At 37.6% G+C, this 17,069-nt stretch overlaps 1 protein-coding gene across 2 annotated transcripts in view; it reads right to left on the bottom strand.

Annotated features, from left to right (window-relative positions):
• The window catches only part of STRN (striatin), a 116,558-nt gene that overhangs the window by 12,657 nt on the left and 86,832 nt on the right, over positions 1-17,069 (bottom strand). For both annotated transcript variants that reach the window (XM_079940458.1, XM_079940459.1), the window contains 6 exons: positions 15,620-15,667; positions 14,725-14,846; positions 11,298-11,465; positions 9,497-9,637; positions 1,243-1,350; positions 60-146 (listed from right to left, as the gene is read on the bottom strand). In XM_079940458.1, the coding sequence (XP_079796584.1) occupies positions 60-146; positions 1,243-1,350; positions 9,497-9,637; positions 11,298-11,465; positions 14,725-14,846; positions 15,620-15,667 (674 nt within the window). The remainder of the gene's footprint in view (positions 1-59; positions 147-1,242; positions 1,351-9,496; positions 9,638-11,297; positions 11,466-14,724; positions 14,847-15,619; positions 15,668-17,069) is intronic.

The raw sequence follows: 17,069 nt of genomic DNA, 5'->3' as shown, positions 1-17,069 counted from the left end.
AAAATTACATTAAATATAAAAATGGTAAGAATAAATAAATAATCCATAGTTGTACTTACTGCCAGACATTAAGTACAGGCCATTTGGATCAACTGCTAAACTTGTAACAGCTTCTAGGTGGGCTACCATCGAGTGGATCAGTTTGCCTTTGGAAAAAGAGATTGTTACTCTTTAGTAATAGTTTACCTTATCCTGAATACAAGCCAGCTACCTCGCTGTACTGGCTTTGCCAGTCACCCCTCTCTGTGTAGTCTCTACATCAATAGAGTTGTTTTCCAACTGCGAAAACAACACATGTCTCCCTCCCTGCTCTGGCCATGATGATAATGAGAAACAAAAGCTCAAATTTCAGATTATATTTTTGTCTTTCACAAATTGGAAGTCATTAATTTGTACACAAATATTCCTTTAAGCCATGTTCATTAACTAAAACTCAGACATTATTCATCACTGACTTTGCATCCTTTAGCTACAGGCAAATTATCTGTTTTGTGGAAGCAGAAGAAAATACTGAGACAAAGACAAAGTAACAGAGAGAAAACCTGGCCACAATTTTGGTGGAAACAGTACATAGAAAGAGATTAGAAATGTTAAATTATTCATCACTTGCAGCTAAGCAAAGTTAGCAAAAGTCAACACATTTACAAAGCCAGTAGCAGATACTCAGGTAAATATGGCTGCTAATACAGTGAGTTGTTCTCCCAACCAGCTCTTCATGCATTTCCTTTAGACTAGTGAAATATAAGCTAATAAAAATTGGGAAAGCCTCCATACCTCAGTGCAAATCAGTCAGGACCAAATAATCAGTATTATAATACAGAAAAAATTTAGTCCATGGAAAAACAAATAAAATAAATGAAATGACTCAGGGGTTTGCCATCTGTAATGATCATATGCCTCTACTTCCAGTAAATTTCTACTTTTCCACAATATATTCAAAACAAGAGATCATTTTATTGGTATCTGAATGAATTTTTCATTGTGTTCCTAGTAATAACCTTGGCTCTAGGGCCAAAATATAACACCTATTTACTATTAAATAAACCAAGATGATTCTATATGCTAGCGTGAAGACTAGTTCTTAGCAGATTTAGATGGAGTAAAAAGAAACTGATCTGGGAGAGGATTTGTGTTTCAGTGCCTATTCGCTGACTATAAAGCCACTGACAGACACCAAAATTACAGCTGGGATTTTTTTTTTTTTTTTTGCTTTAACAATAATCAATTTAAATAAATTCTTACCTGTATTGTTATCATAGAATTTGATATGCCTGTCTTCATGAGCAGTGATGCTGATGGGAAGAGTGGGATGACTGATGACTCTATTTATTTGGCAGGAAGAGGTGGCTGCTAAAAAGAAAAAATTAAAGAGCAATACAAATTTGTCAAAGCTACTATTTCTTCACACAAAAGAGAACTGAATATTCACCTAAGAGATTGGAAAAGTAAATGATATGACTTTAACTTGTCTTTAGTTCATTTATTCTGCAATTGTGTTCATAATTGCGATGTTAGGAAATGAGAATCACCTGAGCAACACTCTACTGACAAATCTAGAAGTACCTGGGAATTAGAATTTCCTTTTCCACCACCTGCTATCAATGGATGCCACCTAGAGCTTAGCCCAGAGCCACTGACATTTCTCATCCTACAGTGTTCTATGATACTTTTGCTACTTTAATAAAATTCCATCATTACTTCATGTAGCTAATTCCCAAACTTAAATCTCAGCTCATTCTAGATACAGAGCTCTTTATCACATGGTTATCATCTAAAGATAAACATGACAAAGAGAATTTTTAACTCTTTAATCTTCTCTTTCTCATAATAGAAATGGTCATTTAACAGTCTACCATGTTTGGAATCTGAAAATAGCATCCTAATAGTATTTTTTTGCACACTACTTAATTGTGTTCAAAGAGATCTTAATTATACACACAATGAGACAGGCAGGCCACATGTCATTAGGTTCATAACACAGTGAACGAACCAAGGTCCAGAAAACATCGGTGACGTCCCCAAAATCATGGTAACAAAGCTAGTACCTATTCTAATTTCTACCTCTATCCCAACTAGATGACTCATGCAAATCAGGCAACTGCCAAAATCGCTACCTAAACTATCACAAGTTCCTCCTGACAGCCTTTTATGAAGTGGAAATCAATTATTAAGAACTTAAGTTTAATTAGTGATTTTTGTTACAATACTTTTTACAAGAAAAAAAGGGAAAATCTACACAAAGATAACACTAATTTAAGATATGTCAAAGTTAAAAACTAATTATTATATCATGGTCTTGGGAGAAGGGATGTCCTTATAAAGTACATTATTGGGACAACTGGCAAATTTGAGTGTAAACAATAACAGCATGTGTCAATGTCAAATTTCCTGATTTTGATAATGTAATGTGCTGTCAGAGAATGTCCTTATTCATAGGAATTACATGCTAAAGGATCTAGGGGTATAGGTATATAATAGGTATATAACGTCTCTTAAATGGCTCAGAATTTTAAATTATACACAGAGAATGATAAAGTAAATGTGACAAATATGGCAAAATGTTAAAAACTGGTGAATCTGGGTGAAGGTTAACCAAGAATTCTTGTACTGTTTTTGAAACTCTTCTTTGAATAGGTATCATGAAGTTACACTCATAATAGAAAATATAGTGATGCATAGCTAAAAATAGCTCCAATATTAGTCTACTCTATTGGATTTTCATGTGGTACCTAGAAATATGACATCTTAAAAGCTGAAGGTAGTCTTTTTCCAATGCTAATGGCAGGCGGCCACCCAGCCTGTTATCTAAGTGCACAACAAAAAGTCACTTGACCATGTGGAGTAAGCTCTGGGTCAGTTATATTCATTTTAAATGGTCCTAAACAAAGAGTTTAGATTAAAAATTCAGCCTATGGATATTTTTTCCTCCAGAGATAACACACCACTGACCAATATCTACTGTAAGGTCTAGCAGGAGAATAACAACAAAATACAAATACTTTAAGTAAAGTATCCGATATATTTTGGGAGAGAAGTTTCTGAGGATAGCTTCAATTACTTTGAGATCTAGAAAAGAAGCATGATAGAAATCAGGCAAAAGAAAATTCTTATTTCGTAATACTTTTTAAGGAAATTTCTCCAGGTGATGGTAAATCAGACAAGTAAAAGTAAGCAAAATACAAAGAACACTAGAAATAAACTGAAGGCCTACTAGCCATCATTCTAACAAAGAGTCTAAAAGAATCCTCCAAATATTTATATTCAGCTTATGATCTAAAAATAGTTTACCTTTCCAATGGGTTCACAAGTACCCAATTACCTGCTTCAACTACCTTTAACTTAATCATAGTCAAATCACCACTGCCATCAATAAGAAGAAAGGTAATTTATTCTGATTCTAACAACAAACATCTTTCATCCTTTTAAACTATATGAAATTCACTTTTACCTTAAAACATGTTTGGTCTGAACTTTAATTTAAAAAAACACCTGCTAAATTCCAGAATACAATAACATAGTCAAATATAAACAGCTAAGGGAGTCACAGTAGAAAGAAAGAAATTTGCTTTATATAACTCTAAAGTAATCAAACTGATAACTTAGGAAATGTCAGGACATATTATTATTAACTCGAAATAGTTATCACTTATTCCAAGAATGCTGCCTTTGCTCAAAACGTTCTTGGCATTCTTCTTCAGAAAATGCTTCTAGTATCAGGCAAAAAGTCATATGACTTTACAGTTATACATTGTGAGGGAGAAATGGAATTGCCTAGTTTAGCTTATCCATCTCACTCACTGACTTGAGACCTTATTAATTTGTAGCAGTCATTAAAATCAACATTTACGTTGAGGATGTTCAAAGAATTGACCATACTCTCTGAAGGTAATTTGAAAAATGTTAACATCCTTCTTAATTTCATATTGGCTTTTTATTTTATTACAGTAGCTTTAGGTCATATATCTAAGCATGATTTTAAATTTACTAAGAGAGGGCGAAGTCAAGACGGCGTACTAGGAGGACGCGAACTTGCATCTCCTCACAACTAGGGCACCTACCAGGCACTGGTGGGGGACCACGGACACCTAAGGGGACGGGAGGAACCCCCAGCGACCGGGTAGGATGTGGGGCGTGGTGGGGAGTGAAGGGGGCGGAGAAGTGGAGGCGGGACGGGACTGGCACCCCTGAGGGATGGATGGGGGAGGGGAAGGGAACCCATGCCGAAGGGAGAAATTGGGGAACCATTGGGGGGGCAGAGGATCTATACAGATTGCCAACAAACACATGAAAAGATGCTCGACATCACTAATCATTAGAGAAATGCAAATCAAAACTACAATGAGGTATCACCTCACACTGGTCAGAACGGCCATCATCAAAAAATCTACAGACAATAAATGCTGGAGACAGTGTGGAGAAAAGGGAACCCTCTTGCACTGTTGGTGGGAATGTAAATCGATACAGCCACTATGGAGAACAGTATGGAGGTTCCTTAAAAAACTAAAAATAGAACTACCATACGACCCAGCAATCCCACTACTGGGCATATACCCTGAGAAAACCATAACTCAAAAAGTGTCAGGTACCACAATGTTTACTGCAGCTCTATTTACAATAGCCAAGACATGGAAGCAAACTAAGTGTCCATCAACAGGTGAATGGAAAAAGAAGATGTGGCACGTATATACAATGGAATATTACTCAGCCATAAAAAGAAACGAAATTGAGTTATTTGTAGTGAGGTGGATGGACCTAGAGTCTGTCATACAGAGTGAAGTAAGTCAGAAAGAGAAAAACAAATACTGTATGCTAACACATATGTATGGATTCTTAAAAAAAAACTGGTTATGAAGAACCTAGGGGCAGGACAGGAATAGAGACGCAGACCTACTAGAGAATGGACTTGAGGACATGGGGAGGGGGAAGGGTAAGCTGGGACAAAGTGAGAGAGTGGCATGGACATATATACACTACCAAACATAAAATAGATAGCTAGTGGGAAGCAGCCGCATAGCACAGGGAGATCAGCTCGGTGCTTTGTGACCACCTGGTGGGGGGGATAGGGAGGGTGGAAGGGAGACACAAGAGGGAGGGGATATGGGGATGTATGTATACATATAGCTGATTCACTTTTCGATACAGCAGAATCTAACACACCATTGTAAAGCAATTATACTCTAATAAAGATGTTAAAAAAATACAAAAAAGAAGTTCATAGTCACTGAAAAAAAAAAACTTTATACAGATAATATTCCTCTGGGCTCAGCCCATAATACTGCATTTCCTGTTGCCATGACATCAGTGGTCACTATTACAATCCCCAGGATTCTGTGTAGTGGAGGGGGTGGGGAGAGGGAGAGAGAGAAAGCCAGAGAGGACAGTAGTTTTTCTTTCTATTTCCCTTCTTTTTCCAATTCTTTCTTTCTTTTATCTCAAAGAAACACCAAAAGAAAAGTGCAAGCCAAACAGGCAAGGGAGGCAGGGGAAACTTTTGCCTTTTGTCAATATGTTGGCTAAGGATGCACCAGGCTCCTTGAAGATGTGCCCTGAGTCAAGCTATCTGGACCGGACACTCTTGGTTGCCTAAGCAGAGCACCTGCTTCCCTGCTTCCTCCTTTATAACACAACCCAACTTGGTAAATGGAATAAATGTAGCCAGAGGGCTCAAAGGAAGCTGGTCCATCCCCAGCTCCTGGGGAGGATCCCAATTCCAAGTCTATGCCAAGGATGGTTTTATGTGTATGTGTGTGTGTGTGTGTGTGTGTGTGTGTGGTGTGTGTGTGGGGTGTGTGTGGGGTGTGTGTGTGTGGGGTGTGTGTGTGTGGTGTGTGTGGGGTGTGTGTGTGTGGGGGTGTGTGTGTGTGGGGGGGGTGTGTGTGTGTGTGTGTGTGTGTGTGTGTATAGTCCCCCTTGCTGGTGACTGCTTCAGGACCGCAGGCTTGAGCCCATCATCCCAAGGCTCTCTCCAGTTCATCGTGACTATTCAAGGGTGGGCTGTGTCCCAAGATGTATCAGACAGACAGGAAGGAAAAACTTTAATCGTATGTTTTTCAGGGTGAGGTCGCCTCTCTTGTTGGAAATAAACAAGGGAGCAGGTTGTTCCAGGTATGCTGGCAGCCATGTTGTGACCACGGGGCAAGTTAGGCTGAGGAAAAAGCCAGCACATAAAGGAGGAAGGCAGCCAGATGAATCAGAGAAATGGAGCTGGAGCTCTGATTGTCTTGTGTCTAGAGGTCGGTGCTTTGCGATGACCTAGAGGGGTGGGATAGGGAGGATGGGAGGGAGGCTCAAGAGGGAGGGGATATGAGGACACGTGTATGCATATGGCTGATTCACTTTGTTGTGCAACAGAAACTAACACGGTATTGTGAAGCAATTATACTCCAATAAAAATTAAAAAAAAGTATTTAGACATTTTAAAAAAATAAAAAAATAAAAATAAAATAAGCTACAAGGATATATTGTACAACATGAGGAATACAGCCAATATTTTATAATAACTATAAATGGAGTATATATAACCTTTAAAAATTGTGAATGACAATACTGTACACCTATAACATATAATATTGCACAGCAACTATTCTTTAAAAAAGTACAATTATGAGAAATGAAAAACAGATTTATTTTATACAGGCCTATCTCATTTTATTGTGCTTTGCAAATATTGTGTTGTTTTAAAAATTGAAGGTCTGTGGCAACCCTGTATTTAGCAAGTCTATTGGTTCCATTTTTTCAATAGAATTTGTTCACTTCGTGTCTATGTCACAGTTTGGTGATTCTTGCAATATTTCAAACTTTTTCATTATTAATATTTGTTATGGTGATCTGTGGTCCCCGATCTTTGATATTACTAATGTATTTGTTTTAGGGTGCCATGAAGTGCACACACATAAGACGGTGAACTTGATAAATGTTGTGTGTGTTCTGACTGCTCCACCGACCAGCTGTAACCCCATCTCTCTCCTTCTCCTTGGGCCTTCCTAGTCTCTGAGGCACAACAATATTGAAATCAGGCCAATCAGTAACCCTACAATGACCAAGTGCTCAAATGAAAGGAAGATTTGCACACTTCTCACTTTAAATTAAAAGCCAGGAATGGTTAAGCTTAGCGAGGAAGGCATGTGGAAAGGACAAGCCAAAAGCTAGGCCTCTTGCTCCAGTCAGCCAAAAGTTGTGAATGCAAAGAAAAAGTTCTTGAAGGAAACTGAAGGTGCTATTCCAGTGAACACATGAATGATAAGAAAGCAAAACAGTATGGAGAAAGTCTTAGGGGGCTAGATAGAAAATCAAACCAGCCACAACATTCCCTTAAGCCAGAGCCTAATCCAGAGCAAGGTCCTAACTCTCTTCAATTCTATGAAGGCTGAGAGAGGTTAGGAAGCTGCAGAAGAAAAGTCTGAAGCTAGCAGAGGTTGGTTCATGAGATTTAAGGGAAGAAGTACTGTCTCTGTAACATCAAAGTGCAAAGTGAAGCAGCAAGTGCTGATATAGAAGCTGCAGCAAGTTACTTAGAAGATCCAGCTAAGATAATGAATGTAGGTGGCTACACTAAACAACAGATTTTCAATGTAGATGAAACAGCCTTCTATTGGAAGAAGATGCCACCTAGGACTTTCATAGCTAGAGGGAAGTCATGCCTGGCTTCAAAGCCTCAAAGAACAGGCTGACTCTCTTGTTAGGTGCTAATGCAGCTGGTGACCTGAAGGTGAAGCCAATGTTCATTTACCATTCTGAAGATCCTATGGCCCTTAAGAATTATGCTAAATCTACTCTGCCTGTGCTTTATAAAGGGAAAAACAAAGCCTGGATGACAGCATATCTGTTTACTACATGGTTTACTGAATATTATAAGCCCACTCTTGAGACCTACTGCTCAGAAAAAAAGATTCCTTTCAAAATATTACTGTTCACTGACAATGCACCCGGTCACCCAAGAGCTCTAATGAAGATGTACAATGAGATTCATGTTTTGTTCGTGCCTGCTAACACAACCTCCATTCCACAGCCCATGGATCAAGGAGTAATTTCGACTTTCAAGTCTTATTATTTAAGAAATACATTTCATAAGGCTACAGCTGCCATAGCTAGTAATTTCTCTGATGGATCTGGGCAAAGCCAATTGAAAATCTTCTGGAAAGGATTTACCATTCCAGATGCCATTAAGAACATTTGTGGGGCTTCCCTGGTGGCGCAGTGGTTGAGAGTCCACCTGCCGATGCAGGGGACGCGGGTTCGTGCCCCAGTCTGGGAGGGTCCCGCGTGCCGCAGAGCGGCTGGGCCCGTGAGCCGTGGCTGCTGGGCCTGCGCTCTGCAATGGGAGAGGCCACAACAGTGAGAGGCCCACGTACCCCCCCAAAAAAAAAAAAAAAAGAACATTTGTGATTCATGGGAAGAGGTCAAAATGTCAACATGAACAGGAGTATGGAATAGGTTAGTTCCAACCCTCATGGATGACTTTGAGGGGTTCAAGACTTCAGTGAAGGAAGTAACTTCAGGTGTGGAGGAAATAGCATGAGAACTAGAATTAGAAGTGGCGCCTGAAGATGTGACTGAACTGCTGCAATCTCATGATAAAACTTGAATGGATGAGGAATTGCTTCTTATGAATGAGCAAAGAAAGTGGTTTCTTGAGATAGAATCTATTCCTGGTGAGGCTGCTGTGAAGATTGTTGAAATGACAACAAAGGATTACATAATTACAAAAATCCTGTTGATCAAACAGCGGCAGGGTTTGAGAGGATTGATTCCCATTTCAAGAGAAGTTCTACTGTGGGTAGAATGCTATCAAACATCAACGCATGCTACAGAGAAGTTGTTCGTGAAAGGAAGAGTCAGTCAATGCGCCAAACTTCACTGCTGTCTTATTTTAAGAAATTACCACAGTCACCCAACCTTCAGCAACCACCCGCTGATCAGTCAGCAGCCATCAACATCATGGCGAGACCCTCCCCCAGCAAAAAGATTATGACTCACTGAAGGCTCAGATGGTGGTTAGCATTTTTCAGCAATAAAGTACTTTTAAATTAAGATATGTACACACTTAACAGTCTGTACTATAGACTAAACATAACTCTTATATGCACTGGGAAAGCAAAAACTTCATGTGACTCACTCTGTTGCAATATGTGCTTTATTTCGAAGGTCTGAAACTGAACCCGCAAAAACTCCAAGATATGCCTGTATTCAGAATAAATATTATTGTCTTCAAATAGAATTGAAAACTAAGCATTTGGTATAAAATTAAACTTGACTTCTCTTTAGAATAGCTCAAATGCTACTTCAAACAGTATAGTTATACATGTGAATAAACTTAACCTAAAGACTTAAAATCAACTGTAAATCATTATATCCTTCTAATAACTGTGTTATATGATTTTGAGGCAGAACACTTTATAATGACAAGTGTTTTTCATAGTTGACTCTAGTAGTTATAATTCTGATAACGTTTAAAAAATTGATCCAAACACAGACTACTTAAAATTGGTATACATACTTGAATCTAGGTTGGATTCTAAAGTGAGAATGCGTTGTTGTGTTTCCATGTTAAAGATGCTTGTGTATCCTTTGCTGAATGATGCTACCATATGGCTCGGGTCACTGCTCACTAGATCCACAGAGGCAGGGATTCCCAATTCTAAGAGTCAGAACATATTCGAAGAGAATGGCAGTTAGAGGGTCTACTTCACAATGTGCTTAGAATATAGCAAAACAAACGGTGGTATAAGAAGTAAATAAGGCTCAACGTTAGAATAAGAATTAGCTCATAGTCATTCAGTGCAGATTGTTTCTTTCATTACTCTTAGTCCTAGTCTATTTTATCATCCTTACTTGTTTACCACATCTTCTACCACTCACAGCTACTGTATTCATTGAATCCAAGCCTTTATTTAGAAATAAATGGAAAACATATGGACTACAAGTTTTTCTGCTTCCACCTCAAATCAACCTGGGGTTTAGAGGGGCATCACAGGAATTCTTCATTTTAAAAGCCCATCTCTCAATAGGAATTCTAACTCTCTAAAAGTATGGAATTTAAGAAGTAAAAACTCAAATTGTTATTTATTGGTAGAGTTATGCAAATATCAAATGCAGGCAACTCATCAAAACCTAGGCACAAGTTATGGCAGCTCAAGAATAAAGAAGGTATTTTTATTTATCATCTAGAATAGGGTAAAGCTTGGAACTTATTTATAAACATAAAAAAATATAATTCTATGTATATGTGAATATAATCTGATTTTTAAAATCTGGTTCAAAATCTAAATAAGCTAACAGTTCAAAAATGTGTATCTTCCAGAAGGTACATTAATGGCCAATGAGCACACAAACAAGGTGCTCAGAATAATTAGCCACCAAGGAAATACAAATTAAAATCACAATGAAATACTGCTACACACCCACCAAAATGGCTAAAATTAAATATATCCTCAACACCAAACGTTTGTAATTAGGATGTAGAGCAACTGGAATTCTCACACGGTGCAGTCAGTGGTGTAACATGGAACAACTACTTTCAAAGAAAGTCTGGCAATTTCACATAAAGTTAAAACACACAATTCTAATTCTAAAGCCCAGAAATTCTATTTCCAGGTCTTTACCTGCCTGTGATTAAAAAAAAAAAAAAAAAAAAAAAAAAATCACAGCATCTTTGTTCATAATAGGAAAAAATGGAAACAACCCAAATGTTCATGAAGAGTTAAATGATAAACACAGTGGTTTAAGGAAATACTTACTACTAAACAATAAAAATAAATTATTAATGCTTATTACCACATGGATGAATCACAAGAACACGTGAGAGTAAACGTCAGATACAAAAAGAGTGCACATTGTATGATTTCATTTATGTGAAGTTTTAGAATAGACAAAACTAATTTATAATGAAAGAAATCACAACAGTGGGTACCACTGGTTAGGAATGGGGAAGGTGGATGACTGGGAAGAACACAATGAAACTTTAGGGCAGTGAAGGAAATGTTCTATCTTGATAGGTGCAAGAGTTTTATGTATTTGTCAAACTCATGAAAATGTACCCTTGATATCTGTTTTTTACTGTACAGAAATCATATCTCAATTTTTAAAAATTCAAAAAAGGCATGCTATTTCACCAAATAGTATGCTTTTTAAACTTATACATACTAAGTTGGAAATTCAAGCAAATATATTTTTACTGCTTAAAAACAACCTTCAAATTAAATTTAAACAGTAAGAGTTTGTAGAATCATTTATTTATTTGTTCTTTTTAGAATAATTTTATAAAACACTGAGTAAAATAACGGAAAAAAAGTATGTACCTTGATTATCATTAAATACACTCAGGGCTGGAGCAGCCTCGGTTGTATTCCATAAACGGAGAGTGCCATCTGCTGAACAGGACAACAAACGCTGGTGCGCTGCGCTGTAAGCCAAACCCCAGACTGCATCGGTGTGGCCTAGGAGAGGGCCTCTTAAAACAGAAGGATCTGTAAGAACAGCAAGAATGCAGGGAAAAAAGCACAAATCATAAAGGTACTTAGATTCCAAAGGAAAGTAAAATATACAAAACAAAAAGTATAAAATACACCTCCTAGTTTCTATTTTTCTTCTGAAATGTGGCAAAAACAGGCTTGGAAACATGCAAATGTAGGGTTTGAAATGTCTAAATTAAAATTTTAAAGTACATATATTTCTCCTTAAAAAAATTACATATTTCCTTCTCCCTCCCTTTTTTCTTTCCATTTGTCTTGATTTTTTTTAAAAAGCATGTTAACATACACCATTTGAATTTAATCTACTTTCAGAGAAACCACAACTCACATTCCCTGAGGAAGTGAACGGAGACCCTTTCCCTCCTCTGATGTCCTTCAGCACTTTGGATACACTCTTTAGGCCATTTGTGCTATGAATGGCAGTCATTCTTGGGAGCAACAGGCCTCTGTCATCATTAATGGACATGAACTGAGACCTACAGGAATCCCCAAATGTTCAAACAGCAAGATGTGACACATGAATGATGTGCATGTGGGCAGGGGGGGGCAAGGAGAAGGCAGGGGAGGGGGTTTGCTTAGCACTGTTTCCTGATAAAAGCCAACTTGGAAATTTTACTTGTTAACCCTCACAATGAGTCTATGAAGTGGTACTTTCAAGATGGATCACAGATGTTAGATTTAAAATGTCAATGGTGTTATCTGACCTATATCCTCTCTTAGTCATACCATAAAATATTTATTGAAGATAAACTATGTATTAGGCACTATGCTAGATGCAGGGGCCATGCAGATGATTAAGACACAGTACCATCCTTGTCTTCAAAAGACAATGTGGTAAGTACAATAATAGTGACAGATACCAGTTACCATGGAGAGTGACTGGAATGAATGAAAGCTTCTTGGAGAGAATGACACCTAGAGTACAGATGTTGGCCAGTCAAAGGACAGAGGGAAGGCATTCCTGGCAAAGGAGGCAGCTCCTACAAAATCACAGAAGGAAAAATAGCATGCTATGTGGGGAAATTTATAAGAAAGTCAGTATTACTGGACTGTGAAATTTGAGGCAAGAAGTGGAAGAGATGAGAGTGGCTAGTTTATAGTGGGATTTCTATGACATATTAAAGAAATTATCCTAAAAGCAATAGGGAACCACTGAAGGGTTTCCCAGGAGAAGCAGGGTGAAGTAAGTATTTAATAAGGTAACTTTGATTATAGTGTAGAAGACAGATTGGAAAGAATCAAGATGAAGGCAAGGGGACTGTTTCAGAAGACTGGGAGAGTGAAGGTGAAGACCCAGACGAGGACAGTGATAAAAGGGGCAGAGCAGGAGTAAATTCAAGAAATATTCAGGGGGAGGTAATTAATAAGGTATAGATAGTAAAACGGTACAAGGAATCAAGGATAACTCTTAGGTTTCTAGTTTGGATAATTCTGGTAGTGCCACCAACTGATAAGAATACATGGAAAGGGAATTCCTTGGCAGTCCAGTGGTTAGGACTTGGCATTCTCACTTCGATCCCTGGTCGGGGAACTAAGATCCCGCAAGCCACGTGATGCCACCCCTGCCCTCCCAAAAAAAATATATATATATGGAAGAAGAAACAGTGCTTGTAGGGATTTATGTACAATGAGACAGCCACTTTGAGATGTTCTGTAGGTAGTCTGAAGCCTAAAGAAGAGATTTATGAGTCAATAGCATATAAAACCACAAAGTGGATTCAATCTACCAAAGAAGATGTGTGCAATGCAAAGAATGAGTTAGGGTCTGGCCTTGATAAATGTTAATATTTAAGGTGAGAAAAATAAAAGGAGTTTATGATGGACAGGGAATAGAAACTGTCATAGAGTTAAGTGTCAAAAAAGCCAATACTGAACAGATTTCAAAAAGGACGGAGTGGTCCACAGTTTCAGATAGTCAGTATATCCAGTAAAATAAGGACTGTAAAATACCCCTTGGATCAGCCAAATTAGGTAGATACTGATATCTTGTTATATTTAAGTGGAACAGCCAGAAGATAGAATGCAGAGGGATCATACACAGGGAAAGGACATGGAATTAGTAACTAGTAATTGTGATTCCTAGACGATATCACCAAAGAGACACAGGAATGAAAGAAATGAAGGAAAGAGAGACTAAACAAAAGCCAGAGAGGGAAATGGAGTCAGAAAAGGCTTCCCCTTGCCCAGGATGGGAGACACTTGAATTTACTTACATGCTGAGGGGATGGAAAGAGAACAAAGAGGGTAAAGCTTCAGATGAGGGCAAGAGAGAGCAAAAGAGAAAGAGTCAGCCAGAAACAGAGAAGAAGAATGATATTAGAGTGAAGTCTCAAAGGAAACAAGAGAATGAGGTCAAGAGCAAAGGGGAAGGGCTGGCTTGGGACAGAATGAGGTCAACCGATATCTGGTACAGGGATAAAGTAAGTAAGGAAAAGCATGAAACAGATAAATCTGTAAGAGAATTGTGGAGGGAGAGGGGGTGTTAACCTTCACAAAATATATGTTAAATGCTTATTAAATAAATGTGAGAAGAAACTTTTAGTTACTGAATTTCTTATCTTTACTTAGGTTTATTAGTAAAATTAATTAAATGATAACAAAAATAAAATATGGTTTTATGACATATTTGACACTTCATACCATTCTAGAATTTAAGGAGAATTTTAAGAGGAAACCAAAATAGTTCCTAAACAGTTTTTGCAAGGGAATTTACGATAATATCTAGTGACAGATTATAATACAGTTTTTTGTCTCACGGTGCTGTTCCCAAATCTAAAGGGCACTTCTTAATTTTTTAAAGCCTTTTAAATATTTTGGTGCCATACACTTTAAAAATCATTAGCCTCTATACCCTCCAATAATTGATCAAGAAGACGATGCCATCATTCATTTTCCTTCAAAGTTATTTGTCAAGAATAGTGACAAAATATGATTACAGATTAGTAATAATGTATCAAGTATTGTACAGATGCCTACAATGAAGAAAACAATTGTCAATCAAGCCAGCATTTCCAATCAGTAAGACTTCTGGGGGTGGGAACTGTTTTCTTGGGAAAAATACATTCTTTTGTCTTTTCTTTTAGCATTATGTATAGCAAATTGATTCCCAAATACAGGAGTCCTTTTTAACAAAATAAATACATGGTTCCCTTTTACCAATTTATTTTCAAAAACATCTCATTTTATCCTTATATATGCTATGTAAAATGCATAAAAAGAAAATATTCTTTCATATCTTTGGGGAATCACATACCGTAAGAGTCATAGGGATCGATGTTGGGGTTGGTGGTGTTCCAGCCCTGGATCAGTCCGTCAGTCCCGCCACTATAGCACTGTTCACCATTGCTGCTCATCACCACACAAAGCACTGGACCTCTGGGAAGGAAAATCAATTTCTATTCTCAAAAATCTATCTGATAATAGGACTTGGTAAAAACAAGAATGCTTAATTATTCAAAAGGCTTTCTCTTTTTCTGCTTTGGATAACAAATAAAAAACTATCAAAGCATTATTCATTTTTCTTCCTCTGCTAAACCAGTGGTTGGTAAACTATGGCCTATGGACCAAATCCAACCAGAGGACTGCTTTCGTACAGTCGTCAAGCATTTATGGTTTTTACATTTTTTAAAGGGTTGTAATACAAAACCAAACTAAAATCAAGAATGTACAACATTAAATATGCAGCCAGCAAAGCCTAAAAACATTTACTAATTGGCCCTCTATTTATAAAAAGTATGCCAACCTCTGTGCTAAATCAAGTGAACAGGTACATTCCTTAAACTTAAATGGAAACAGGAAAAGCGTGCAACATGTGATCACAATAAAAAAAGTCTCAGATATTTTTAAGGAAAAAAGATCAGGATTTCTCATGGTTAAACTTAATTGCCTCAACTTCATTTTAAGAGAGATATATACATCATCTACACAACATGCAAATAAAATCTAATTTCAGCAAGGACCCCAATTTGGTAGTGATAAACTTGTCTCTAGCATTATATTATCTGCCAGTTTCTTTTACATCTACAGAAAACACTACAAAATACAAAAAAATACATAACACAAATACATACGTGAAAGAAAAGAAAATATGCTACTTAGGCTGATTTACAATGACGTTGATTTAACACAAAGAAAAAGCACATACTTACTTATGAGCTCTGAATGTATAGATAGGCTCCACATCAAGAGAAGTGCTCCTAAATCAGAGAGAGGAGGACTTTTACCACTCTAAGTTTTCAGTAGTAAACAGTATTACAATGTATGTCATAAAATTGCCCCTAGAAATACCAACACTATGATAATATACCATTCTCAACCCCAGTACACAAGAAAGCTTACTTAACACGGATCACATATATTTGTGACTTCAAGAAACAAAATTCTTGTTTAGTAACAATACCTTGTTACAGCGCTTTTAGCATTGTCCTAATCTATTTGACTAAAGGAAGAGAGAGCCTCACTCGGGAAAAAACATGGGCTTTGAAGAGATAAACTTCTGGATTCAATTTCCAATTCTGTCACTAACTGGCTAACTTTAGGCAAATTATTTAATCTTTTGGAACTCCAGATTCCTCTATGTTTAAAATAAAACAGAAAAATAGGGATAACACCAAATATTCACAGGATTAAATGAGATTCTACATGGTAAAAGAGCCTAGGACAGAACCATACACATAGCAGAATTTCAATCAAAAGTACTTTAATTTCCTTGCATTTGCATAAAGGTTAACATTCCTGTCCTTAATACCTGCAGAAACTGTCCAAATCATCAGATTATTCATTACTCAGAACACTGAGTATATGGGTACTCTACAGGGCCTAATACTGGCCATGACTGATAATGGAAACTCGATTTAAAATCGGATTGCATTGTAGTTTTTTTTAAAGGCATATGATATCTCTCCTCATTACCAAAGTTTTAAGTTCAAAGGTAAGCAGGCTACTGTTACTTGCAATGTGAAGATGTTGATACTAAGCTATCACCAGCAAAAAATTTATTTCAATATTTTTCTAAATTTTAGTCAAGAATATATGATGAGACATTCACATTCTCTGGTCCAGTATGATGTCCACTGTGACTAAAGAACTTGAAAGACAAAAGGCACAATTTATAACCAAGAAATACTTCTTCTCTGCTGAAGACACCTAATCTACATGAGGATTCACTTGGCTTTAAGCAAGATCTGGTTGAGCTATCTGATGATGAATCAAGTATTTTATCTAGTTTATGTATGACTCACAGCAGGAATGTCATTGATCTCTTTTTTTTGTTTGTTTTGCGTTACGCAGGCCTCTCACTGTTGTGGCCTCTCCCGTTGCGGAGCACAGGCTCCGGACACGCAGGCTCAGCGGCCATGGCTCACAGGCCTAGCTGCTCAGCGGCATGTGGGATCTTCCCGGACCGGGACACGAACCGGTGTCCCCTGCATCAGCAGGCGGACTCTCAACCACTGCGCCACCAGAGAAGTCCTGATCTCTTTTAAACTGGGCAATAGATATTCTCTACCAGTAGTAAAACTTCCATAATCTCCTCCATTTGATGTTCATTTCTACTCTTTAATAAAAGAGGTGTCCAACACTGTAGAGGGGCCCTTGCTG

This window comes from Stenella coeruleoalba (genome assembly GCF_951394435.1).
Source record: "Stenella coeruleoalba genome assembly, chromosome: 13".
Classification (NCBI taxonomy): Eukaryota; Metazoa; Chordata; class Mammalia; order Artiodactyla; family Delphinidae; genus Stenella; species Stenella coeruleoalba.
The sequence above is the reverse complement of the archived record's forward strand: the minus strand, read 5'-3'. Positions and strand labels throughout refer to the sequence as shown.